Source organism: Aphelocoma coerulescens, chromosome 2 (assembly GCF_041296385.1).
Source record: "Aphelocoma coerulescens isolate FSJ_1873_10779 chromosome 2, UR_Acoe_1.0, whole genome shotgun sequence".
NCBI lineage: Eukaryota > Metazoa > Chordata > Aves > Passeriformes > Corvidae > Aphelocoma > Aphelocoma coerulescens.
In genome coordinates, this window is record NC_091015.1 from 39,252,804 (window position 1) to 39,280,486 (window position 27,683).

General features: G+C 39.2%; 1 protein-coding gene across 1 annotated transcript in view; it reads left to right on the top strand.

Annotated features, from left to right (window-relative positions):
- Positions 1–27,683, top strand: part of HDAC9 (histone deacetylase 9) — a 274,226-nt gene that overhangs the window by 115,863 nt on the left and 130,680 nt on the right. The window contains exons 12-14 of the mRNA XM_069007080.1: positions 13,492–13,669; positions 20,260–20,393; positions 27,552–27,672. Of these exons, the coding sequence (XP_068863181.1) occupies positions 13,492–13,669; positions 20,260–20,393; positions 27,552–27,672 (433 nt within the window). The remainder of the gene's footprint in view (positions 1–13,491; positions 13,670–20,259; positions 20,394–27,551; positions 27,673–27,683) is intronic.

A 27,683-nucleotide genomic window follows, 5' to 3' on the forward strand; every position in this document is an offset into this window, starting at 1 on the left:
TTTACTGTCACACACACAAAAGTCTGGAGATTGAATGAGGTAGCAGATGCTTCCACTTGAAGTTATACTGAACCCAAAAGCATTTTCTGTTTTTTTTTTTTTTATCTGGAGCAACTCCTGGATGTACCTAAAATCAGAATCCTCCAGCTAATTAACAATTTCATATAAAATTTACTGGAAGTCTTACAACTTCTTTTTTTCCTTCTCCCAGAAAGAAGGATGCCCAGGAACTTCTTAAGGGTGTAACACATAGGGTGTATTGTATTATGACATTGGAGAATATTGCTGTATGAAAGAAACAGTCATTAGGGCTTAAATCCAGGTTATGGAAAAAAAAAAAAAGAAGAAAAAATAACCTGCTCATAGCTTAGATTGATGCCTCACAATGCACATGAGAAAAACTGAAAAACAATCCTGTCTCTTATTTCCAACTGTACGGTTAAAGTCTTTTAAGTTCTCTGCAGACTGACTAAAAATAAGCAAAGAAGGCCAGGTAGCAGCCGTCAGATTCTTATGAATTAAATTATATCCATATGTATAGCACATTTCAATGTCCAAAGAGCTACTTGGATATGTGAATCTGAACTTTTATGATGAAAACCAGGGATATTTCTAAACTTGTCAGTAAAAGTCAAAAGCTCAGCCCCAATCTCACATATTTTCCCCCTTTTTGAATGTCTCTATTGTTTAATTGCTCTAACTACATTTTTGTACCAAGAGTAGCAAAGAGAAACCCCAATACCCACAGTCAGAGGAGGATTTGGAAATGGAGAGAGGGAAGGAGCTGAGAAGCTCATTGCCTGAGGCTGGGCCTCTGGGCAACATTAGGTTCTCTGGTTGGGCTCAGGACTAAATCTGTTGTTTTTAGTATATCTGTTGATACTGTAATCAGGTCAGGTTTAACCCCTCTGGTTCCTGGGAGGAAATCTTCAAACACATCTTGTCTTGTAGAGTTCCAACAGGAACTGCTGGGCTAGCAGCACCCAGTGATTTGAGCTCTGCCTCAAAGCTTTCTGCCCACCTTTGCAGCTCTGACCAGGGTCTGAGATACATTTCACAACATCCATTCTTTTTCCCTGGTCCCCTGTGGCCAGCAGGCTTCCAGGCCATTCTGAGTGCAATGGCATGGATGTGGGGTGCCAGCTGTTCGGAGTGCTTTGGCACTACCTCGCTCGGAGCGCTGTCAGCACATCTCTTGGGACTTGGCGGTGGCCCTAAGGGTCAGCTGTGGCACCATGTGCACTCACATCATGATGAGTACACCCATGTCACGTGATCACCTTTCCTCCTGGTTTCTCTGCTTCCAGAGAGTTGGAAAGAAAGTGGACTGAATATTCCCAACAAGATTAAGGACCAGAATGACCCCCAAAGACACAGAAGCTGAGAGGTTGCATGAGCCCTTTCACCCTTTCGCCACAATGCCTCAGTGTGGGTCACAGGGATGATCAGCCTCCCTCTCCTCACCCAGTCTGCTCTGAGCCCTTAAAGATACAGAGTAGGGATGCTTTAATTTGAGCATAGAAGCTGTGATATTTTACAGTGCTAATTGCTTAATTGCTCTGACCTCTCTCTCCTACACTTTGTCAAATCCAGCATGATCAAACCAAAACAACTTCTGACCATACCTCCTCTATCTGTTGTAATAAGGAACACAGAAAGCCACAGTGCTGCATTATTTCATAATTAATTGAGATGTGGATCCAGAAGTGGAGAATGTTATTGATACAATGCAATTATTACTGATCCAATGGTTAAAGAATGGAGTTAAAAATCAGGATTTCTAATCGTTGTGCACTTTGGATCTGTAATGTCTACACTTTAGCTTCTCCACACAACAATACTCTCTATGTAGCAGACGAATTACAGATTATTTTCATTATAACCTTTAATAGGATGGTATAATCCAAGGGATATATATGCATCATATATAAAATTTATCACAGAGCAGGAAAGATGACATTCCTAGCAAAAACAAAAATGACAAAAAAACCTTAAGGACAATAATCACATTATATATCTGTCTGAAGAACAAAAGGACATTTAAGAAATTATACCAGTGAAAATATATAAAACCTACTAACCCATTGTCAGACAGTAAGCAAGCACAGCATGGTTTTCAGCATGTTAGTAGCTACACTTCTGCAATAGGGGGAAAAAAAAGCCCCTGAAAGATTTTGTTTGTCACAGGCCCCAAATCTAGAGCATTTGGGGACAGCTATAATGTTATCTTGAGTGAACACAGGGCCAACATAATTAGGAATAAAGAGGTAAGAAGCAATGGGAATTGTCTGCATAACTTCACTTTGTAAAATCCTCCCATAGAAGGTGGCAGGTAGGAAATCTGCTTAATAACAAACTTGTCACAACACAAGGCCAACTAAATACAACAATTAGAATTAACATTTTGCTTTGACTGGTTCTCAGGATTCCCCCACTCTGTCCTCCCAGGTTTCACTAGATATAGTTAAAGTTGTAGCTATTTATTTGGTGCAATATTTTCCAGTACATATTATCTCCAAGTGTTGTGTGGCTTCAAGAAATCTGTCTCCCTCCTTTGTGGCAATGCTTTAAGAAGCAGCTACTGAAGTGACAAATCCTTCTCTCAGATATCCCAGTGAAAACCCACCATAAATTTCTTGGTTCCCCTCTAGTTTATCTAGACTTACATCTGTGTAAATAATCCAAACTGGCCTCAAAACAGAGGTGAATGTTTTATAACTTATGATTGGAGGAGGTTGCCTTCTCTGCTGACTGCCAGGTCCTTTTGAGTTACTGGAAGGCCTCTGCTCTTGGGCTGCACCCGCACAGCTCTCAGGACGCTGTATTCGTGCATTCCAGCTGGCTCACCTGCCTCTTCTCCACTGCTTCTGGTCTTCCTGCTCAGCCACTAACTCCAAGACAATCTCCAGCATGTGGATGTTCTCCCAAGAGGCCATCAGACCACGATTAGGGAGGTGCTTTAAGGGATTTCACCAGCAATGGAGTTGATCCTCAGGGCTGCCTTCCTAAATGTATGAATTGAGACACCACTATCTCAGCTGGCCTTTAAAACAAAGAGATAGTAATTCTAAGTACTAAGCAGCTATCCTCTGGGAAAAAAAAAAAAAAAGCCATTGTCTAAAATAGAAATCTATTTTTGTTCCATATGTAGGCAGTTTTTTAAATTCCAATTAATAGACCTAAAACTGCGTTTTCCTTCAGGAAGGACATGGATCATAGTAAGGAGTAACAGTGCCCAGATGAGGAATACAGACCAGTGTTTGGCCTGTAATTTTGTGTCCTTTGGTCTTTTAAGCATTCAGACTTCTTTTCCTGTAAGTTATTCCTGGATACTTTGGAGAGATGTCCCTTCTAGATGAAGAAAAATACTGGCTAATGCAGTGTTGAGATCCTTATGTAGTGTGAGCAAATCAATGAACCACCTTCCAGAAGTGCTACAAGTGTTCTTATTGCCCCACTTCTCCCCAGCTAGTATTCTTTTTACTTGTTCTTACTGCTTCCATTTCTTGCAATTGTTGTAATATCTTACGTTATTTGAGGATTAATGTGAGTACATGAAAGATTCAGCTTTTTTTTGGAAAAGGCACAAAGGCAAGAAATTATAGTTGAACCTACAAACAAAACAGCTTCCAAATTTTAAAACTAGAAATAAAGTGGAAGCATTATCATAAAAAAGAGAGAGGGTGAGAAGAGAAGAGGTTGGCCCTTATGCTAATTAGATGTTTGGATTTTGTAATACTGCTCCCTCTCTCTTCTTCCTTTTAGTCCCACCCAGTGTTCCACATCCCTCCTTGTAACAGCAATCTAGCCCCACTTGAAGTACACTGCAATGAGGCAAGGTCAGATACATTCATTTATCCTTCCTGTGAAATATAACACATATTATGGTATCTTCTGAACTTTGCTTTTGCATTTTAAGTTTGAAGATTTACTTAAGGGAAAAGAAATTGCACAATTTATTTTGCAGTCTGCATTATACAATCTGTGCTATGCTAGCACATAACATTTTCCTGGTTTCTTTTTAACTCTCTAGTTGTTCCTAAATCAGCAAACATAAGGGTTTTCTCCTCCCTTTTAAATCTGCCCATTCTGACAATTCTCCCACTTGTTAAAAGCAGCAAACCCTAGGCTGAGAAAACAAAGTGGGAAATATTTGTAAGTTATCTTTTGATATTCAGTTCAATTTTTGTTCAAATTGCAAATAATTTAATCTTATCCCAAATAAAACTAAAAAAAAAAAAAAAAAAAAACCAAAACAACAAGCTGTACTTGTTTGTTGCAGAAATATATTTATTCTACAAAAGTATAGAACATTCTACAACCATGTAGAATTCTAAATATATAGAACAGATCTGAAAAGATTTTTGTGACAGTTTCTTTCTTCATCTGCAGCATCCTTCCTATATTCAAATCCTTTATTTTGTAGTCTCAAATTATATCATCATTTCACTATATATAACTATTTCTGTGTTCCAAAATCAGAAAAGTGTAGTAGAGCTCTGCACTGAAGAGAGAAAAATGTTTTTAAAATACCTTGTGATAGCTGCAGATGTGTGTGTGTGTACATACACAATTTTTCAAGAAACTCGGTATCTCTTACTACAGTTCTGTTGGAGAAAGGAAGTCCGTGGGCATTTTAACTGCTTTAAAGTAAGGTGTGAGATTTGGCAATGTAGCTCTCTGAAATCTTCAGAGGGGTAGAAGGCATAGACCCATATTATGGCTTGGGTTGAAAGCGAACATAGAGGTCATTAAACCCCCTGCCATGGAGAAGGACTCCTTCCTCTAGACCAGATTGCTCAGAGCCTCATCCAACCTGGCCTTGAACACTTCCAGGGATGGCACATCCAGTTTTGTGCAACTAACTCCAGAGCCTCACCACCCTCACAGTAAAGAATTTCTGTCTAATATCTAATCTAAACCTATACTCTTCCAGTATGAAGCCATTCCCTGTTGTCCTTACATGCTCTCATAAATAGTTTCTCTCCATCTTTCTTGTAGGCTTCCTCCAGTTACTGGAAGGCTGCAATTAGATCACCCTGAAGCCTTCTCTTTTCCAGGCTAAACAAGCCCAATTGTCTCAGCCTTTCCTCATAGGAGATGTGTTTCAGCCCTCTGATCATCTTGGCAGCCCTCCTCTGGACATACTCCATCAGGTCCATGTCCTTCCTGTGCTGAGGACCCCAGGGCTGGATGCAGCACTGCAGGTGTGTTCTCACCAGAGCAGAGGGGCAGAATCCACTCCTTTGCCCTCCTGCCGATGCTGCTTTGGATGCAACCCAGGACACATTTGGCTTTCTGGGCTGTGAATGCACCTTGCAGGGTCATGTCCAGCCTCTCATCCACCAGCACCCCAAGTCCTTCTTGGCAGGGCTGCTCTAGATCTGTTCATCTCCCAGCCTTGTGCTGTAGATACAGTGATCTGCACAACTGCTCTATAGAGCAAGAACATAGTTGGTCAAACTCTTATATTTTCTGACCATATGGTCCACTGGTGTTCCCCATTTTGACCTCACTGTCCCTCCATACAAGGGAGGAGGCATCTACAGAAGGCACCTATACACCTGCATGATATTATGCTTAGGTACCAATGTGTTAGTGTGTCTGGACTCTATTTGAAGTGCAGGGTTCTCCCAGATTTTCTCTTTATATATCACATCCAAGTAATTTCCATTAATTCTACAATAAATCCTGAACTCAGAAGAATTGCCTATAAAACCAAAGCAGAATTTGTTGAAGTATGCAGAAAACACAGATCTGCAGCAGGACTGCCGATGAATTTAGCCTGGAGGTTATTATTTTTCTGTGTGAAGGCCAAAGTAATGATTCTTCACTTAAAAAGAAACCATACAAGTCTGCTAAGAAAAGTAGTTCTGATGAAGAGCAGAAAAACGGAAGTGCTTGAAATGATCTACATAAAGTAACACCAAACTGATTTGCCAATACTGTTGAAGAGAGTTGGGTGACATTTCCCAGAGCAATGAAACTCATGGGACAGGTGATGTTGTCATTAATCAGTTTTGGCCAACACATCATCTTAATGATTTTGGAAAGCTGCTAGGATTAGGTGGTTGTAACCATTAAATGTTATTCTAGAGCCCATTTATTCTTCACATCAAAGTAAAAGAAGAAAATACTGAAAGTTAATACTGAAAGTTAGGGTGAGACACAGGAACAATTGTATTCTCCTTTTGTATTCATTTCTACACTTCTCTGTATTCTATTTTTGGAAAGCACCAAGTGACTTCTGAAAAGCCATGTGTTTTTTCTAGTAAAAGCAATAAAGTAAAAAGAATCCTCTTCAGAGGTTTTCTTAATTAAAAAACAAACAAACAAACAAACAAACAAACAAACAACCCCACAAGATATTCAGGTGGTCTATTTTTCCCTTAATGGTACCCCCAATTATTTATACGTTTGTATTAAATATCTGGTAGAATCAGAAAGTGAGGAAAAGATTCAGCTAGGAGTGCAAGCTTTTGAGGAGGTGCTGCATTTTCTTTGGATGAATGCTGTGCACACTGCAGTCAGCACTTTAGCAGGAGTGACAGAAGTCAAGTACCTGCCAATGTTGGAAGCAGAGAAGGCAGGTCTCACAGGAGCAGGAACCAGGAGTGAAACCAGCAGCTCAGTTGGACTCCTGGAATTTCCCTCCAGTAAAAAGTGCTCGGACCTTAGGGCCCCCTTTTCTGTCACTCCCATAATTCCTGCCTTCTTAATCATGCCAGGCTTCAACATAATGACTGCTTGGTTCATATTTCTTCGCAAAGATAGCCGAAAACTTCTCAAACCATTTGACCACCTTGATTCCCCACTTACATTGGACCAGCATGGGTCACATTTAGATGCTCAGGCTTTTGGAAACTTTCCACCTGAGAAGCAACTTTCCCCTCTCTCTTTAAAAACACAGGTCAGCAACCCATCCACCTCCCCATGCCACAGTACAGGTAAAAGAGAGGGTCCTGACCCTGCTGTTATGTCCTACAGCCAGAGGCAAGGAGTGTGACTCCAGGCTGGACTTGCACATTTAGCCATGCAACCCAAGGTCCAAAATGCATCTTCTCCTATATGTCTTGATGATAGAGCACACTCTTGTCATCCCACGAAGAGCCTTTACCCTATTTCTTGGCCCAAAAGTGTTGTAATTTTCATAACATGTTTTGTCACCCCAAAGGTGCTCCCATGCTAGAAGGGAAGGATGGTAGGAGAGGGGCAGAGAGCTCTACAGCAGCAGCTTTGCATCTCTTGGAACAGAGGGGAAAACCAAAACTGGTTGAGGGTCATTACTATTCCCTGGGATGTCACTGAAGTGGACCAGTCTAAGTACTAAACTCTACCTTAGCAGCAGCTGGAATAAGCCATTCCACAGTCTTTCAAAAGGCAAGGAGAAGGCACAGGGCATGGCATTGTTTTGCTGTGAGAAGCAGCCTGCTGCCCAAGGCAAATCTCTGCCTGTGACTCCAGGCAGTTTTGGGTTAGGACTTCCATCCCACTGTTCTGTATCTGCACCTAAGGTTCAGTTGATAAGACTTCATTTCTGTTTACCCATTTTCTAGTCAACACTGTATTCCTTGGATTACAGCAAGAGAAATCCAAATTCTATAAACATCCTGATAATATGTGACCTAATATGCCAAGATGCCTCAAGGGTAACTGTCCTGTTTCTTCCTGTCTATACTTTTGTTTGCCCTAAATCCATTTCTACCTACTCAATCTATGCGTCTGTAACCATACTTGTAATTTGCTTACTTTTCATAAAAATGCTGATTCTGAGTTTGTGGTTGACTTTATTTCAGATGGTGATACCAGGAGTTTTTGAAACTGATGACCATGGAAGTTGGTGGCTTTACATGTGGTTTTGTCAAAAATAGAAACTTGTAGGGTTTCTTGGTGATGTGTTTTCTCCAAGTGACAGAGCAGTTTAAAGATGTCTCAACATATTCATTTTCAAGGATATCTCAGACTTATTTCTGTTTGAGGTTGTATTTATTGACAGGGAGACACCATTCCTGCCCTTTCACATTTGTTCACACAATTTTTTTTGGAAGACCTCAGGACCTATTTTTGCTCAGGTTCTGAGGGCAATTAGCTATGGTTCTGTTTGAGGACAGTAGGCAAAATAGTACTTTGCAAAACTCCTGTGTGAAAATTGCTAAAAGTTCAAATTACCCACAATTATTTTTGTCCCAAGGAACAAACTCCTTTGTATAGGAATTCATTGCTTTCTGTGTTTTTATTCCTGTCACTTCTGAGGATAACCAAGGTCAAACTTTTTAATATATTGTATGAGATTTCTGAAGGACTGTTAACTACCTACATCTGAGTTGCAGGAGAAGTTTCTGGGTGACCAGAATTTCTGATTCAGTCAGACTTTGATGACTGTTTTAGTTTGGGCCAAGGCTGCTATCACAGGGACCTTAAAGCAGGACTGAGCTCTGTTTGCTGCAAGCCAAGGCCAGTTTGCTGCATGCAGTCACTGGCTGGCCTGGACACTCCTTGGATTCATTCAGCTACAACTGCACTGGGAGAGCAGAAAGCTGAGGAGGGTGGTAGAGAAGACAAGCTGCAGGATCCAAAGTTGCTATATTCCCATGTTGCTACAGGGCTCTGGATGAGGCTAAGGAGTAGGGCCTCCAACAGGAGCCATGGGGTGAGACAAGGCAGCAGAGCAGGTGTTAGAAATATCCTTCAGAAGGAGCGAGAGGAAGATCTGAAAAGCAGCAGGTCTTGTTTTCATCCTTACCTAAGGCAAAACTTTCTGAAGCATATGCATGTAGTTCTCCCCTTCAGGAAATTACCCATCCTTTGGGTAATTTTCTGCAAACAATGTGGCAACTAGCAAAGAGAGCACCAAAAAATGCTTTGGGAGGAAGAGCATTGTAAGGCCAGGGGTGCTGAAGGTCTTTTGGGAGAGGAGGGCAGGATGGGTAAAACATGAATAACTTTTACCAGTTAATAGACATTAGCACACACTTCATACTTCAGCAGAAGGCATCAAAGGCACAATAACAGAGGGATAGAAGCATAGCCACAAATATATGAGAGAAGTAACCTCACTATTAAGAAATTCAAATTTGCTATTTCTAAGAGAAAAAAGTTCTCTACCATGAAGAAAAAAGCCAAAGCATAAGCCCTGAAGAAAGGTGTGAATATGTGAATACACACATAGGATTATGCTACAGACACAATCTTTGGATTTATTTATTTGTGACTAAACTAGATATTAACATATTAAATTAAAAAAACAGACTGTTGAGAGGCAAAAAAAAGCTTTTATGAGTGAATCCCACATACTTTTTTTCTCTGCACAAGACATAACCGTTCAAAGGAATGTTAATTTATAGACAATTTGCCTTTGCTTTATCATCCAACATAGACCATCTAATAATCCAACAGAATGTACTCATGGATTATCAGTTCTCACAGCCAGTAGAAATAAGTAAATAGTTCTCATTAAAATCTTTAGAATTTACAAAATGTTAAGCACCAAAACGTACAAATCACACATCTACATGAAAGGAATATTCACACGAACCCAAATTAATTCAAAGTCCTGCTAAACAAACCTTACAGTAATACTAGGAGAACAACAAATATTTACATCCTATGCTCCTAAAAGGCTTATCTTCTCTTTAGATACTGATTCTAAAATTCTTCCTCAAAATAATTACTGAGGGCCTGAGCTCATTTCTGTGGAAGAGGATGGATAGCCCTCTACTAGCTCCAGCAGAGGCTCTAATTGCTTGCCTCTACTAATAAACTAATCTCAGGCACCTGGAACTAGCAGGCTCCATGCCGGGAAGCCAGGGCTCAGGTTACCTAAGAAATGCTCCAAATATAGTCACACAAATCACTAGCGCTGCAGATGTGCAAATACTGCTTTTGTCATATTGCTGGAGAGATGGACATGTGTTTGCAGGGCTGTAACACATAAAACCTGAAGATGAATTCATTGTGTTGCTATAATCCCTTCCAGAGGCCAGGTGGGTATTTGGGGAGCCAGATAAGTGTGTTGATTATCCACATTACTCATTGCATTAATCCACTTGTCTGTGACTCAGAGTATCTGAAATGCTCACAACATAAATATGTAGGTGGCTGGAAAAATATATGTATTTCATGAGTGCCTGTTGTCTGTAAATGAAACCTAATCAGGAAGTCAGCCTAAAACTTTGACTAAAATCTAAACAAGTCTAAACTTTGCTGATGCTTACGGTTTGTAATGTAATATTACAGTTAAAGGATCTGGATACCACTGGAGGATGTAAGCCTCGGTGTAAGCCTTGTGAGACAAAACTACTCTGTATTTTAACAAATTTTAAAAGATTTTCACAGGCAAATGTTTTCTGTGACCTGAAATTAAAGCAGGTGACATGCAATTTCCATGGAACCTTCCACAAATTTCTTGTCCTTCCCTGAAATGATTATGTTGATAAACATGTGTCAAACACAGTATGGGTCTGGTTTCATTTGAGGAGGGGAGAATGATATAAACAGGACACAGTTTAACCTGAAAATGCAGGAGAGCAAGATTAGGTTGTCTTCTTGGTCTCCAACAAATTGCTGAAATAGATGTCTGGTTTAGGTGATGTTCACACAGGTTGGTTAGTATTTAAAAAAATTATCTCAGTTTGTTCATCTGCATGAAAAATATTGTTTCTATTGACTACATAGACACAAACACAAATTCATTTTTGAAGCAAAGATAGGAACATCTTCCCAAGTTATCTATGTTTTGTGATGCTCCAGACTTTTTTTCCTTCTTCTTCAAGACACTAAAAAAACCCCAAGCCCACAAAACAAACAAACAATCCAGCAAAAAAACTCCAAAACCAAAACCACCAAAACAAACAAACAAAAAAACCACTTAAATTGACTTTTTTAGATTAGAGACCTGGAAAGATTATTTTTTAGATATTGACTGAATGGCAAACTTACAGCTTCATTGAAAAAAAAAAAGCGCAGATATTGCAAAAGTGAAGTTCATGTCTGGGAGTAAAAGAAAGGCAGAAAAGGCAGCTCTAAAGACTCAGAGCTCAGAGTCAACCAGCACTGAGAAAAGTCCAAACAGAAACAGCATCAATCCCTCCTCACTGACAGCTGAATTTCCAAGGGTTCTTTAATGTTTAAGTAATAATGTTTGATGAACACTACCACAGTCCACTTGCACCCTTACTAGCTTGAAGAGCATTCCAATAGGGAAAAAACTGTTTTGTCTTCTGTAATCTAATAATTATCAGAAAAGTGAACACACTCAATGAATTATCAATAGTTAGTGATTATTGAAACTGATCATTGAAAGATATATGAGAAATCCCCTTGCTCAAAGAACTACACAGACACCAGCTGTGTTAATTATAAGCAACTTATAATTAATAATAGGACAGCAGCAGAAATAACAGTATTCTGCTGATTTCCTGTATGGCAGCAACATTCTGTGCCATGAACAGCTCCTGCAGGCAGGAGTTTGGCTTCTTCCAAACTGCTCAGCTGGGTGTTTAGAAGAGTAGGATGGAGATGGTGAATACATGAGCATCAGAGAGACAGTGCTGCTGCTACCACTTGATCCTAGGATGCAGGGAGTAATCACACCACAGACAGCAAAATGCCTCCTGTGCCTACTTTATTGACCACTAAGCCAGCATTGAAAAAAGTGAATGCCAAATTCTCACAAAGGAGTGTATCTACTTCTGTTCTCCATAGGGAAAATATTCAATGCAATAGTGTCCATGCACTCTTCACTTGTCTCACAATCACACACACTCCCAGCAAAGGTTGCAAAAGATATATATTCCTGCAAGGAGCAAAAAAGATAGCTCTTCTGAAAATTTATCACAATTAAAATTATTAGCAAAAATATGCCAAAATAGATTTCTGGAAAAAAAATCCTGAATGTCAAGTTTTATTACTTAGATGGATACACAGACCTCTTCAGATAGCTCAAGATATTTCCTGGAATATGTAACACTATCCTGTCACTGTACATTAAAAAAGCAATAAGAAAAGTTGGGGACTGTATTTAAAAGAAGGGAAATGGTTCAATGACTCGAAAACATGACAATTCTTGTAAAACCTCTTTTTGCTTACTCATATTTTCTTTCTTCATTTAGTCACTTATGACAAAGCCCCAGGTGATTTCCCCTTCCCATGACCTTACGTCTTTTCACTGAAGCTCTAGATATTAATGTGGGTTTTGAGGCTGCCTTTTAAAGAATTTATTCTCATTTCAGCTGTTATTGATGAGCACTTGTTTGCATAAAGACCCCTTTTATTACATGCATGGTAGACATTCTCACATCCCATGAGCTGCCGATCTATTTTGCAGCGTGCGAGGGGTTGGGGTACTCCCGGGTACTCCCACCTGCCTTCCCACACAGCCTGAACTCAGCTTCACCTCTCTGAGCAGCCAGCAATCCCTTCTTGTTCAAGCCAGGCCTCCGAGCTGCTGTTCCAAGCAACAACACACAGCAATGCTAATTGTTACTGGGTTTATTAAAAATAAAAAAAGCCATATGTGTGTATATATATATATATTCCTGCATATATGTATATTGAGCCCAGGTGAGGATAAACAGAGCCTGCAGTTATAAGTCACAAGTGTGAATTTCAAATGAATTCATATTAAGTGGTTTGAAAATATTTCCCTTGCATCCACTTTCAGTTGAGGTTCTGGGACTATAAGCATAGAAAAAAGAAAAACAGAAAGAAAGGGGTCTGAGAAGCAATCCTACTCCATGGAGTGAGCAAATGCCAAGGTTTCTAATGGCTTCACAGGGTTTTAACCTTTGTCATGTCAGCAAAAGTGACCACCTGTTGACAAAACAGAGGAGAAAATCTTCCTTTCTACTCTGTTACAGTCTTTTCACACCTGCCCATTTCCCTGAAGTGTTTGCCTCTGCCTACAGCCAGCAGCAGTTATGAAAAAAAAAGATGGATCCTTAGTGGGATCTCATGTAACAATTCCTGAATTTCTAAGCCATTTATGAAAACTTATATGCAAATCATTGCTACTTTCCAGGGAGCTCTGGGAGCTGAGTTCTTTGTAGAAACTTGACTCACAGTTGCTCAGCACATTTGGTACTGAGTAGTAAGAACATTGCTTTTCACTTTCAGTGCTGTGGGAAAATGTAAATTCTATTTGTGTAGGGTCATAAAATGCATGTTCTAACATCATCTTCTATAATCAATATAATAGAAAAACTTTGTTTTTTATAAGCCTTTGCATGTGAAGCTGTCTTGCCTCTCAGGGAGAACTGACAGGTTGCCTGCCATCACCTAATCTCCAGCAAAGTCGGTAGCCCGCACTGTCAGCAAGAAAACATCTGTTGAATGGATTTATTGAGTGGGTCATAGGTACAATTTGGGGGTGTGGGTCCCCACTGTTTATTACAGTCCTGACCTAATGAACTTAATTTGTTGACATGTTTCCCTCACTGTTTCACTTGATCCCATCTCACATTTCTTTCTACTGTGCTGTTTTCTTGGAAACAGGAGTTCCTGGCACATCGGCATGTCCACCAGTTGCAAATCTACCAGGCTCAGATGGCTACAGTTGGCATGGCAGGATCAGATAAACATCGACCACTTTCCAGGACCCCATCTTCCCCCACTGACTCCACATTACCTCACCCAGACATGGACCAGCCCAGCCAGCATGTCTACACAACTGGTAGGATTCCCTAAAGACTGCTTTTAATAGGCAGGGCAAATGCATTTGTTCATGTGGGATCAACAGACTTAAATGCCTCAAATACCTCCTGCAGCAATGCATTCAGTTTTAGCCCTACTGCTCCTCAGTTTTATGATGCTATATTGGCACCAACTCAACCAGTGCAGCTGATAAATCACAGGGTTAATATTCACACAGCCATAAATTATTATCATTGACTGGCCCTGGCAACACAGAAACAGGTGCATTTTTGGTGCCTTTAAGTCATTTTTCTTTCATTTCCCTATTCTCTGGTTCTTTTCTCTGTGTGCCTGTTCTGTAAAGAGACCACCAATAAGTTGAAGACAACCAGTAAGGAGGAAAACTGCAATGTAATTCTCAATGTCTTCATTTGACAAGTCAGTCTCTGCTTCAAGGTCACTTTCTCTACAGAAAGAGCAAAGCTGTAGGCATGACTAAATGATGTTGGCTACAACTTCTGTGTCATTCAACAGTTTCGTGGAGTCTACAGAGGCAGGTTTTGTGCTCAGGTCCTGGGCATTCTAGTCGCTCAGGGAGCATGGGCTGTCCAAAGCAAAGTTATTAGAACCTCAAAAATTTTCAGCCAAAGGAAGGAAAATGACCACAGAAACTTCATTTCTTATTATGGGTAATCTAACTTTGCATAAGGGTCCATTTTTTTAAAAGCCTGAATCTCAGTATAACATTAGAGCATGGTCAGAAGCGAAGATTTACCTTGTGCACCAAGAAAAAAAAAAAGGGGGGGGGAAGGGGGAAATAAATACTTGCAGTTACTGTTTATGAAGGTTTATGCCAGAAGTATTATTTCCTTCAGTTGGCAGAACTTCCCATGCCCTGCAAGTTTACATCTTTTCAGGCCATGACCATGGACTGATGTAGGATGAAATACTTAATGGGCACTGTGTGGGACTCTGTGAAACAGTGTGCTCTCCCATCTTTCCAACTAGAATGTGAACTTGGAAAGCAAAAATGTATTATTATTTGTTGGGTAACAAACATTTGCATTGTACAGAAACAAACATACTAATTCACTTTCCATGAGTTTCTGCAAAAAGAACAGCTGCATATAGACAGGATTCTTAAACTAGACCACAGTTTTTCTAGTTGTGTTCATAGAGTCCTCAAAACATTGTAAGCTCATTCTAAGATTCACAGAGCACACCAAAAGTGAGCTCACTGTGTGTAGCCTTCACTGTCCCATTCAAAAGTCTGCAGTTCCACTGAAAAAGTTGAATGGAGTTACAAATGTAAAAGCTGCTGCCTCAGCCTGATTGCTAAGGTTTACTGACACCTCCTTTTATAATCCCCAGTAAGGGGAGTAGGGTCGAGGGGGTAACATAGATCTGTGGACTTCCAGCATCAGTGGAACTAATCAAGAAAGAAAGTGTGAAGCTAAGATGGAAAAATAAGAGAAGGAATGAAATTTCGTAGGACAAACACTGAATGGGGACGGTGATGGGAATGGGACATCCCTGGCATAAAGGGCTCAAGAAAGAAAGACACAAAGAAACCCGATCAGTTCAGTAATGGAAATGCCAACAGTCAAATTAGGCAGAGAGTTGAATCTTACTCTTTTAGTAAAGCATTGCTACATGAACACCACCAGTGAAAAGAGAGAGAGAGAGAGACAGAGAAAGCTAGAAAGAAAGAGAGAAAGAGAGAGGGAAAGAAAAGCAAAGAAAGAATGAAAGAACGAAAGAAAGAGGGAAAAAAGCCAACTTTTTGCAAGTGAGATTCTCAGTCCTTCACTGAATTCCTTTTTCAAAATATGAAAAATCTTTTCTTGAATACTTTTTTCTTGTTTTATTGAATCTTTTTTCCCCTCCACTGCTCTTTCAATATAATAATCTCTACTCATTACTGGAAAAAAAAAATCCTCCTATTTTCATCTGCCCTACAACTTTATGCTTCTGCTTCTCCACTTCTGCTCTGCACCCTCAGCTCTTTTATATCCTCTAGGTACCAGCTGGGGACAATGTGGTGCTGTACCTGTTTGCAAGCTGTACCTATGCTAATAGCCAGAACCCCCGGCTGATTGACCCGGTCCCACACGCAGAATGAATTCTGCACTCACAGTTAAGCCTTTCCTTTCTGCTTAAAGAAATCTCTTTCCCTGACATGTGTCTAGGCTTACAGACTTACATATATAACCTTTATCACTCCAGTTTTTGAGTACATCGAAAATAGAGCTATTTTTTATGTTATGAGATTGACACCTTTGGAGTGACAATGAACAGAGACTTTGCAACATCAACAGTTCTAATACAGTTTCTGTGAAAAAAAAATCAATCTGTATTATTAACATATGGGATGTTATGGTATGGAATGGCTTTATCTGTGCATACTATTTCCTGGATCTGGATGGTGCCCTAGCATTTATTCATCCATCAGTGGAAAGACAGAAACTCAGACCCAGTTTTTATTTATTCTTATATGGCCCTTAGAAAATCCCTTAGGATGAAAGTCCTGAGGAACACAGTCTGATCACAGTGCTGACCTGTTCTGAGCAGAGTTGGACTACAACCCTCTGGAGGTCCCTGGTAACCTGACCTATCCTATGGTTCTATGATTTTCTCCCTTAAGAGAGCACAAGATGCAACCAGCCACTGTCCACAGCAGTTGCAACACTACCATTTGTAAAAGCATGGAAGGAAGGAATGTGTGTGTGGAATGATTGAAAATCTAGTCCACCATATAGCAAGGGCAAATTCACTCTAGAAATTAATGTAATTTGATTATTATTTACTGTTAGGTTTGGGTCTTTTTCCTATTTAAAGACAATATATTCTTGGAAGACAAAAAAGTTAGAAGGAAAACTGTTGCAGCAGATTATTATAGGGGCATCAAAATGAGCCTCTATTTTTGTGAGTCATGAGAAAAATGCTTTTAGCCAAATATCTGAAGGGAATCAGAATGGTGATTGTTGTGAGAGGTGAACAATATATACACAGTATATGCACAAGATAATGAGTTAAAGGTGAAAAAAAATAAAGTCTACTTAATTTTCATTTAGGCAGTTTACAGAATATTTGACATTATTTAGTTCAGATTTTTTGTTGGAATAATTTATTAGATATTCTTCCCTTGGGTTTTCCTATTGGTACTGTTGTTCTCCAGGGCAATTAATCTTCTTCAAAGCATGCTGCTTGCCAGTGATTTTTAGGTCTCTTGCTCTCCCCTCTGTTAAAAATATTATTAAAAGAAACTGACCTGAATAAAGTATTTTGGAAATGAATGAGTGTAAGGGAGTCCCCACCAGGAAAATCTTGGTTTTTACTGACTTAATGCGAATTCAGTTTCTTTTGTCCTGTGTCCCCTATCATTGTATGGTTCAGTGGTGGCACCATTCCCATCTGTCTTCAGGGCTACATTCTGACCTCAGAAATATTGGTGTAAATCCAGAATAAATCCACCAGTCTCAGTGGAGCTGCTCAGATTTACACAAGGAATCTGAGAGCAGAATCTGGCTGTAGGCATTTGTTCTTGAGAGACAGAATAACCATCTTTTATTAATATTTCACAGCAGTCTGCAATTGAAAACAGTTGTCTCCCTCTTCTTTTTTTTTTTTTTTTTTCGTGGGGGTGGGGAGATATTGGCTGAGTCCTGTTAGGGAAATCCTACAGGCTATTTTTAGCAGTAAGCTCTACTGCTGCATTCTGGTATTGTACCAAGCACATGTGCTGTATGACCAGCAGCCACACATCTGAATCACTTGCACATCCTAAATCAATTTAAATGCCTGCAATAAATGAAAACATATATTTCAGTCTTTTCTTAAGTCAATTAATCCTTCTAGAAACAAATTTTACACTCAGTGGTGTGAATATCTTGGTATTTAAAAGTTTGGAGCAGATGCTTCTGCCATGCAATACTGACCTGACCTTATTAAACTGATTTTTGATTCAGAAAAAATAACTCAATACAATAAATGCAAAAAAAAATAAATTTCTAGTTATATTCTATTTCTGGAAAAGTGCTAAGAAAAGGAGGTTTATGTCAACCAGAGGAGGCATCCTGAATACAGTGTTTCACTTCAGAATTGGTTGAAACCTTGATACAAGTAAGCAAAATATGTCATTATTACACCTGATCCCATATAACAAAAACATAGTAATATGTATATATATTATTTCTATTACCTGCTATTTGGACTATTCAAATACTAAGAATAAAAAATTAATTGAAAGAACGGCAGGTAGAAGATACTTTCAACTTTCAGCTATTTTTTCTTAACATTTAACAATTGTTTCTATCCAAATCCATTCAATATAACAGCCTATTCTGCCTGAAAGTTTCTGAAAATCCTGATCCTGAGCATCTGAACACCCTCCCTGTTGGTCACGGGGATGGGAGGAAATGTTTTCTTATCTCTTGGTATAATGGCCACTGCCAAACTGGACAAGCTGAGTAGGCAAAAGACTGTAGAAGTTAAAACTGTGAGTGCCAAGAAAAGGATAGTGAGGTATGTGAGCATGCACTAATTTGTGTGCATACTTCCAAATAACTTACAAGGCCTGATGATAGAGCAGCAAGGAACTGCAGAGAAAGGAAATTATTAATTGCTTTGACAATGCCAGCAGATATTTTAAGCTGCATTAGCTTATTAGCTCCAGGTTTTCACTGGTTCTTTTTTTCTTTAAAAGAAAACAGAACAAGAAAGTAAATACAAAAATGTATTGCTAATGAGCTATTATGTTTGCTAGATAATCATTGAGCATAAACTTAGCCATACTGCACTTAGGCATTATATTTGCGTTCTCTGTACGCTTAACATTAAATGCATTATCATTTTGGCTTAAACAGCAAGATCCCAAAGGATCAGTTCTAAAGTGCATGAGCTAAGAAATATGGCAGCATAAATATTTCTAGAGCAGCATAACTTCTGGCTGGCTTCTAACTGAATTATCTCAGAACCTTAACTTTGAATCACCCACGATGTATATAGGCTCTTATCTAGCAGAGCTTTTAAAGACTTTATTGATGTTCAATACCCATTACAGGACTTTGCTGAGTAAGGGTAGTATTGAGCATTTTGTTGAATCTGGACTTTAATTTTGTATTTTCTTAACTGGCTGACTTTTCAGTAGCAGGCTAACACAACTTTCCCAGAATTGTGTTGGCATCCCCAGTAGTGGTGGCACATAAGAAAGATGTTTTGAATGCCAAGTATTGCAGCTTGGAGAAATTGTTAATTTGAGTCCTTTTCAACTGTAAGGGAAAGAAAATGTTTCCCAAATGAAAATGGTCCACATAGGGGTAAAGGAAAGTAATTTTTGTTTCAGACATGTCTAAGGGAAATGCAAAGAACAAGTAAATACAGAAAATCATTTTTCAGTGTTTCAGACTTGGTTTGAAAGCCTTGAAAATTGAATTTAGCTTGAGCCTACTCACTAAAATTTCTCTTTTGCTCCCAATACACAGCTACAGAGCAATGTGATATTGATAGTTGTTTCGTATAAAGCTGTTCTGTCGTTGCATAAATGACCATAGAAAATTCAAAAGGTACCTTGCACTGCAGTCAAACAACAGGATTTGATCCTAACTGAGTAGCGGGTGGAACTTTTCTTTTTAATGAAAAAGGACTCTGGCTGCCACTGTTTCGACTCTCTGAAACATTAGTTTGATATGCTTTGAGATCTGGAATTAATATAGTATTAGTCAAGCAGTACAACTGCAGAATGGCATTGCCATTTCATAATTTATTTTAAAAGGTTTCTCTAAATTATATTCTTATCACTGCTATACATAATATTCTCTTGTTGTGTATAGGTTAAAAGGTTTAACTAACCTTACCCACTAGAGAAAACAAGTGATTCAGTAATACGACTGGTTCTTTTTCTAGCCATAAAAGCTTTAACAAGCTACCACCCAATTCCCCTTCTTCTCTACAGTTAATTGTATTTATTAATATAATTTCTTGAGAATTAATTTTTGCTTTATTGGTATCACAAGATTCACCTCATAAATCAAAATTCAGAGTCTCACAAAGGAAAGAAAAATTTAGGTGCAGAGAAGGGCAACAAAGCTGGTGAAGGGTCTAGAGAGTGACTCCTATAAGAAGCAGCTTAGTGAGCTGAGGGTGTTTAACCTGGAGCAAAGGAGGCTCAGGGGACACCTTATTGCTCTCTACAACTCCTGAGAGGAGGCTGTAGCCAGGTGAGGTCAGTCTCTTCTCCCAGACAACCAGCAACAGGACATGAGGACACGGCCTCAGGCTGTCTCAGGGGAGGTTCAGGTTGGACATCAGGAAGAACTTCCTGCCAGGAAGGGTTGTCAGGCATTGGAATGGGCTTCCCAGGGAGGTGGTAGAGTCACCATCCTTGGAGGTCTTCAAGAAACAACTGTTCATGGCAATCAGTGGTCTGGTCTAGTTGCCAAGGTGGAGATAGGTCAAAGATTGGACTCAATGATCTCAGAGGTCTTTTCCAACCTAAATGATTCTGTTATTCTGGGATTTTCATCTTCCTCTAATTGTCAAATAAAATCCAGTTTTGCTAAAATATGTGTTACAGGGAACAGTATAACTTGCTTTTGTTTCATTTGTTTCTTATTGTACTTTGTGCTGAAGGTGTTGTGTATGACAGTCTGATGCTGAAGCACCAGTGTATGTGTGGGAACTATGCTAATCACCCCGAACACGCTGGAAGAATCCAAAGCATCTGGTCGAGGCTGCAAGAAACTGGGTTGCTAAACAAGTGCGAGGTAATTAAAAATTTAAGACCAGATACTTGACTTGTTAAAGTAAATAGCAAATTAATTAACTCCTAAACCCATCTTCTATAATAATTTGTTTTAGGAATTATTTGGTCTTAACTGATAATATTAAAATAACACATTATAGGAAAGCACACTTCCCAACCAGAAAATAAAGAATTTACACAGTGTCATGCATCCACATGCACCAGAATATAAAACCCAGACAAAACAAAAGTTCAGCAAAAATTAGCTAATGTTTTGCAGGATCCCAAAATTTCCAGGGCTGTTATGTTCTGTTTAATTACTTTTCTTTATATCCTTATGTTTTTACAAACCCAAAGGAACTGGTTCAATAGATCCCTTTGAATAGCTATTAGTAATTGTCCCTGAAGACCTTCTGCAGGTAGCTCAGTGTACTGGGCAGTGAGATATTGCAAGCACTGTAAAGGGATTTGTTGTATACACTCATCTAACTAGATGGCAGCACTCTAACAGGCTAATTCTTTTTTTTTAGCTCAGATAATTTTTCCAGTGTTCAAGAAGACTTTGTTTCAGCAAGGCCCTTAAGGCCACATATCACATGAGTGGTTTCACTGGGGGATTACATACTTCAAGATTAAGTTAAACATGCAGCTGAGTGCTTTACTAAAATAAAGCCTGGTTACCTTCTTTACTCAGGACTCCATATTATAAAGAAAAGGCAAAAGAGAGAAAATAAGTAAAATGCAGTGTGCTGCTATGTACTGCTTTCTTCAGTAACAAACAGCTATTGCTGAGCAGTAAATTGTGTGGCTCTGTAAAAAGTGTGAAATGAAAAAGTGGTATAGGTTAGTTTGAAATGGATGCAGTGTAAGAGTTTCCTGGAAGATTTAGAGTTTCCTCTTGCAATTCTACAATTTCAAAACCTGAAATACAACCTATTAGGTCTTGCATAATCTAGTGAGGGGGGAGAGAGGAAAAAAAAATCACTTCATGTTGAACTGCATTTAGCTAATTTTGACTCCAATTGTGTGCTTTGAAATGAGGCTGGAATGTGAAATAAGCTGTCAAAATGTAAACTCTGATGATAAAATTAAGGAGTCTCAGTGTGAAGCTGGTGCATAGATCTGGTGTTTATCTAGATCCTTTTATGTAGCTAGAGACAGAATTATATTTGGTGATGTAATCTGTCTTTTGTTTCCCTAAATTATCTAGCACTTGCCTGACATCAAACAAGTGCTTAAAACTGCTCACTTTCCAAAATAAGAAAGGCTACAGTGATACACTTAATTGGTGCTCTGTTTCTTTAGAAAGTCATTCAGCTGAATAGATAACTTTTGTCACTAAAGGAGTGGTTATTGCACCATCCAAGATATAAAAAGCCACCATCAAGCTGCTTTCTGGACTATACCACACAGAGAGCGCATAGTGAAAGCATGAGGAATTGCACTGTCACTTCTGCTGAATTCTGAATGCCCCTTCATGGACATTACCATTTCTTAATATAATTTCTCAACATAATCTCCCACAGTTTTTGTCAGAAGGAGTGGGGAGATCACTGGTCAGGTTTTACCACATGCATTACCTCATACACCAAGTCTAAAGGGCAGGTTAGCAACAGCAACCTGCAGCAGCCACTTAGGAAATCCTCTGCAGTAACTGTGAACTTTTTTCCCCTCTAACTAAAACAGTAGTCCCACAGGAGGGCTGCAGTCCCACTCTTTGTCTGAGAAGGAGTTTTATGATCAAAACTAGTTCACTCAGAGGTAGCTCAGGTTTTGTTATCTTGTACTGTATGTATCCTTGGGCACAGGCTTCTTTAGGGGGCCCTCCCTATTCTCATAACCTAAAAAGAAACCCTTATGAAAATGAGCAACCTGCATCTATATGACCCTTGTTTCTCTCTAGCAGGGAGCTTTATGTGGTTTCTAAATCCTGTAGTGTGGATTAACTCCTCTCACACAGCTCAGGTCTTTGGCAACAGAGAGATGACTGGCTGAGTGTACAGAGAAGTGGTATCTCTGGGCACGGGATGGTGAAAGTCATACTGGGCTGACACCATGCTTGCTTCAGTTCACAGATTAATTCATGTAGACTAATCTAAGCTTAATGTATTGCCTTTATATAAACCTGTATATATTACTCATACTCATACATACTCATTATTTCTAAAATACAACTTGCTAAAATCAAAACGAGGTTTGAATGGGGTACACAAGCTGTGTATTTGCTACAAAATAAAATGTGTCTGAGACTGTTCTCTACCCCGGCAGCCAACTGGCATGGAAAGGCCCATGTTCATACTACCAGGAATGCTTCCTGGCCCATGCCAGTGACCAAACCATGTCTGGGAGTTGTTTGGGAGAGTGCTAGTTGCTGCTCAGCCAAACAGTGTGAAGGACCATTTTAGCAATTTAGTAGTACAAATGATTGTGTTACTTTGCCTGGGAATGTTTCCTGGCACTGCTTAGTTTACTGCTGCAGACACAGCCAGGATGACTTGCTTTTCCAGACTGTATTTTGTCTTTCTAGTCGTAGATATTTGTGCTCTAGAATTATTCAAACAACAGTTTAGAGGACTTCTGCTAAACAAAAAAATTAGTTATAACTTTCAGATTATTTTTTTAGTCATATCCTTCTTCCAAACAGATAGATTAATTCCCCCATTGGCTTCCTCAAGACAAGGGAGAAGTACATTTAGACCATTGCCAGTCCTGGAGAGCCAGATTTGAGAGACCAGTGCCTGCCCTGAGTTCAGGGTAGGAGAGCGGAGTAATTCACACATATACACATCCACACACGCACCCATAGTGAACTTTTTTATAGCCCTGGTATATATGTACTGGACAAACAAAATTCAGGCACAACACTTTTGTATTAGTTTCAAAGTTTTGCATATGTTTGCTGAAATGCCTGTTTGGTGTTTGTTAAAGGCTGACAGATGTAGAACAGACAGTTATCAAATGCAGACCGGGGCAGCTAAAAGATGTAAAGATTGGCATAAAAACATCCATTATCTTTCTTTTTACAATTTTCCCTTGGTGAGAAGCAATGCCTATCTGCCCTACCTTTGGGACAATAAAAGGACTGAATTCTGTTTTGGTAGGGGTGTCCACTTTCCCCTTGTTCTAGGGAGAGGAAGTATTCACATAACTCCTTTGGGGCTGTAATTTGTGCACACATGACTGACATTAGGCTACAGTGATCAGAACAGTTTCAGAAGAGAAAAGAAGAATGCAGCCATGGTCCTGCTTTGTGCCCCCACCTTTACTTCCTGTAGAGACTGTGGTCCATCAACATTTTTCTTTTTGGCCTAGAATTTGTTCTGAATTTTGGTAGTTTTCTGGATTAGGGGGGCATCTTACGCCTCCTGCTGTTAACATCTCATGGACTGAAGGGGAGAGAAGGAAAGAATTTAAAGTTGAGTCTGCCAGATCACATAAAATTAAATATTTGAAAAATTCCACTCTTTGAACCTCAATTTGCCACTGAAGATAAAATAATTCAGGAAAAGCTAGTCTTTTTCTAACAAAAAAAATCTTCAGTGTTTAACATATCCACGTTAGGCACTGGACGACCAGAACACATGAAGAGAATAAATGCATCTCTATGTGGATACATGAGTGTCAGAGGCATGCTTGCAATTCCCACGTGGTGGAGAGAGAGCAAGAGATGGGAGTTTACTGACTGGCAAAAGACCTGTTACTGTGAGTAGTTTTGAAAACACGAAAGAACTGAGCAACTATGAGAAATCTCACAGTCAGGAAAAAATCTGAAGACGCTGTTTACAAACTTGATAGTCTAAGGAATTCCAAACAAAAAGCTGCAGTACAGGCAATGAACACATTACACTGAGAGACCCGAGTGAGAAATATTCCTTAACCTGTGTCACAATTCCTGTTCGTTTAGCAGAGAGAAACAGGCAGCATCACCTTTGTCTTCTTGAATCTCTGTCTGTACATGAGTTTAATCTGCTGAAAGTCTAACCTAAATCTTGAGGTTAATAGAGGTCGTCTGTGTGAAAATTTAATGGTCTCTTTTAAACAGAAGACCAGACTTTGACCTTAAATTCTGTGAAAGGCGAAAACATTTTCCCGTTGTGGAGACAATGGATTTCTAGTTCTAGACTGATTTTTTGAAGCACTCAGGTGCAAGTATTTGCTCTCCTGAGGTGTTTAAATGTTTCTGTTGATGAGGGAACTGCATATGTCAGAGGACAAAGCCAACACACAAATTGTCATACACATTCGAAAAGGATGAATTGCCTTCTACTAAGGATCTAGTAGATGGGTGGATGTATTATTCAAATTCTCTGGAATGAAACAAATACTGTTCATCTGTTCTCCTATGCTATTTCTCCTTTTTTGTTGGCTTTACGCCAATTTTCTGCTACATTTTATGTTTTCAATGCTACCATGGTCAATGAAAATTATGAAAGACACTTCCAAATTAAAAAGAAGATGTGTCTAAAAGTGTATGTGTAAAGTTATACAAATGCGTATGTTCTGTTGTCTGATAACTCGTCCTAGTGAGAACCAAAAATGATCACTTTGCATAACTGAAGTTACATGAGAGACTCTGGCAACAGACTTAAGACATATGCTTGTGTAGATCTGCTAAATCCTGACACCATTGTGTGAGAACTATTCTTAGAAATTATTACAGGTAATTTTTAATGCACTTTTTTTCCTCTGTGCAGAGCCTTAAAGCGTTGGGATTGATATGCAGAGATACTGCAAGGATGGGATGAAAGGAACACTAAATGAGGAGATGGGAATGCAGAAACAGCACAGACATGTGCACTGTTTACCCTTCCCTTTCCTCCTGCCATCTACAGTGTAAATGTCCTTGCTGATGTAAGAGCTGGAGAAGCCACGGAGAAGGAGCAGCTCTGGGCTCTGCCAGCTCAGCTGATGGCTGCACTCCAAGGACCCTGCTGGGGGGAGATGCCTGGAGTGGGGTGTCCTGTTCAGTGCTACTTGATTTCTGCACCAAACTGGTTTCTGCATAACCTGTTTCTACCCTAGGGAATTTGACTGGTTAGATTGGGTAGGAGGCATGCTGTTGGCAAACCATTTTGGGACACCTCTTCCAGATCAGATATCGCAGAGTACCCCATTGCTTTTTATAGTTAAAGGGCTATGGCATCCAATTCAGCAACACAAAAAAAGCCAGACAATTAACTCTCTTAAACACATCCCAGAGTTTTCATATACCTTGTAGAAAATATGTGACCAGAGAGTGAGCATTTTGCTCAAGGTTCTTCAGTGTGACCGTCATAAAATTCCTCTTTACTTTTCTTATACATTTATTTTATCTGTCCTAAAACCCAGGCTCCCTTCCCAGTTTTGCCATGGAGAATTGGGTATATACATTTTAAAGCACCTTGTTAGAAACATAGACCTTAATGAGAATGGATGAAGGAATAAATGTTACCAGTCACCTCACTTGTGAAGAAAAATATTTTATCTGACCCAGAAGAACCATTACAGAGTTTACTGACTCCATGAAGTAACATAATGTGCTGATTTTGATTGTGCAACTCTGTGTTAAAAGGATGTGAGTGCACTGCTACAAATTCTCATGTGAGACTGGGAGAGGCCTGAAGAAATTAGAGATGAAAAAGGGTTTATTAAGTCATTTAGTTCTTGGATCATTCCCTAAAATGTTCTTTCCACTGCTGTGTCTACTCAAGTTTTAAACACTGCAAGAAATAGGGCTTCCACGATTTCCCTGAGGGGGAGCTTGTTCCACAGCCATCTAGCTCTAACTCTTAGGATATTTTTCCTGATTAGTCAGAAAAAATTCCCACTGCTTAACTCAATATAAATTGTGCATGGTTCTTCTGAACCCCCCATCCCCAGGCATCTTCTTTTTTCTGACGTGCACATTCTCTTTAATATTCATAATACTGCTTTCTTCTCCTAGTGCAGTGGTCGGTGCTTTCCAATGTGTATGACAAAGTGTTGGATACAATAAGAATTACAATTTAACCTCCAAGAAAACTAGAATTAAATGCATTTCTGTCACAGGTAAATCAGTCAAATTGAAAATAGGGTAGTCTACTTAGATAACTGCTGTATCTGTGTATCTGTATACCTTGAGAGTCAGACAGATCCAGCCTAATCTGTGAGAGATTTTGCCGTTGGTGTTCACAAGGACCAGATCTGCAAATAGGGTCCAAGACCTTAAAATCAAGCTGTTTTCTCTTCACTTCATCCAATATCAACTGGAAAGATGATCTCAGGTCCAGAACTTTGTTGACAGAGCTGCTTATTATGCCCAGTCCTGAACAAATCTGATTCATGTGGCTGTATCTGCAAAGGCTGTGCAGCACTAACACAAGCAGAGAAATAAATATTTTTATGACAAGATGTAACTCCAAATACATACAAGGAACAGATATGCTGAATAAGAAAATGTTAGTTTTATCTTTCCTTTCCTATCTTTCTTCCTTCCTAAACTGATTACATTTCAATGGATTTGTAGAAAGATGTCCCAGATTTTTTACATCTGGTTTTGGGGCAAATACAGGCTGGAGAAAAAGTTAAAGAGACAAACTTCACTCACAAAAATGTAAGAAAGCAAGTCAGCATATGTAACAGCAAAAATGATCCTGGGATATTGATCACACATTAAAAATTTAAAAACATACAAAAATATGTTATTAAAGCATTTAAAGTTTAATTTTCTTTTTCTCCCTGTCTCTCCTCACTGTGATCATGCTCCTCTTACCAGCATAAATCACAAGTACTAGTAATGATGCAAAAACCATTAATCCTCATTCCAAAAACATCTGCGGCTTACAGGTGTGAATAAGTTTTTGCTCTCTAAATTAGATTTTTTCTAGCCAGATTTCTTACTTAAGAAATATTTCATCCTTTGGTTTGTATCTCTTAATACATTATGTAGAAAAGAGGGAGAATCTTTTCTTTCTCTTTTATGTGAAACCCTGTATTAAGATAACTCTCCTAAGACTTAAGTGAAGCATTTTGTGATAAAGCACACACGCATTTGTTTTTCATATAGCATTACTTTAATAAACAAATCAGTGTCACATTCCTGCATGACGCAATTTCAACCCATTATTAATCATACTAAATGTTATTTCGGACCTTTACTTTTTTTTTTTCCTCCCTAAATATTGTCAGTGGAATATTGTAGGCCTCTGCTGTTTTCTTTCAGCGCATTCGAGGTCGAAAAGCCAGTCTGGAGGAAATACAGCTGGTTCACTCTGAACATCATTCACTGCTGTATGGCACCAGCCCACTGAACAGACAGAAGCTGGACCCCAGGAAACTCCTAGGTCTGTACAGG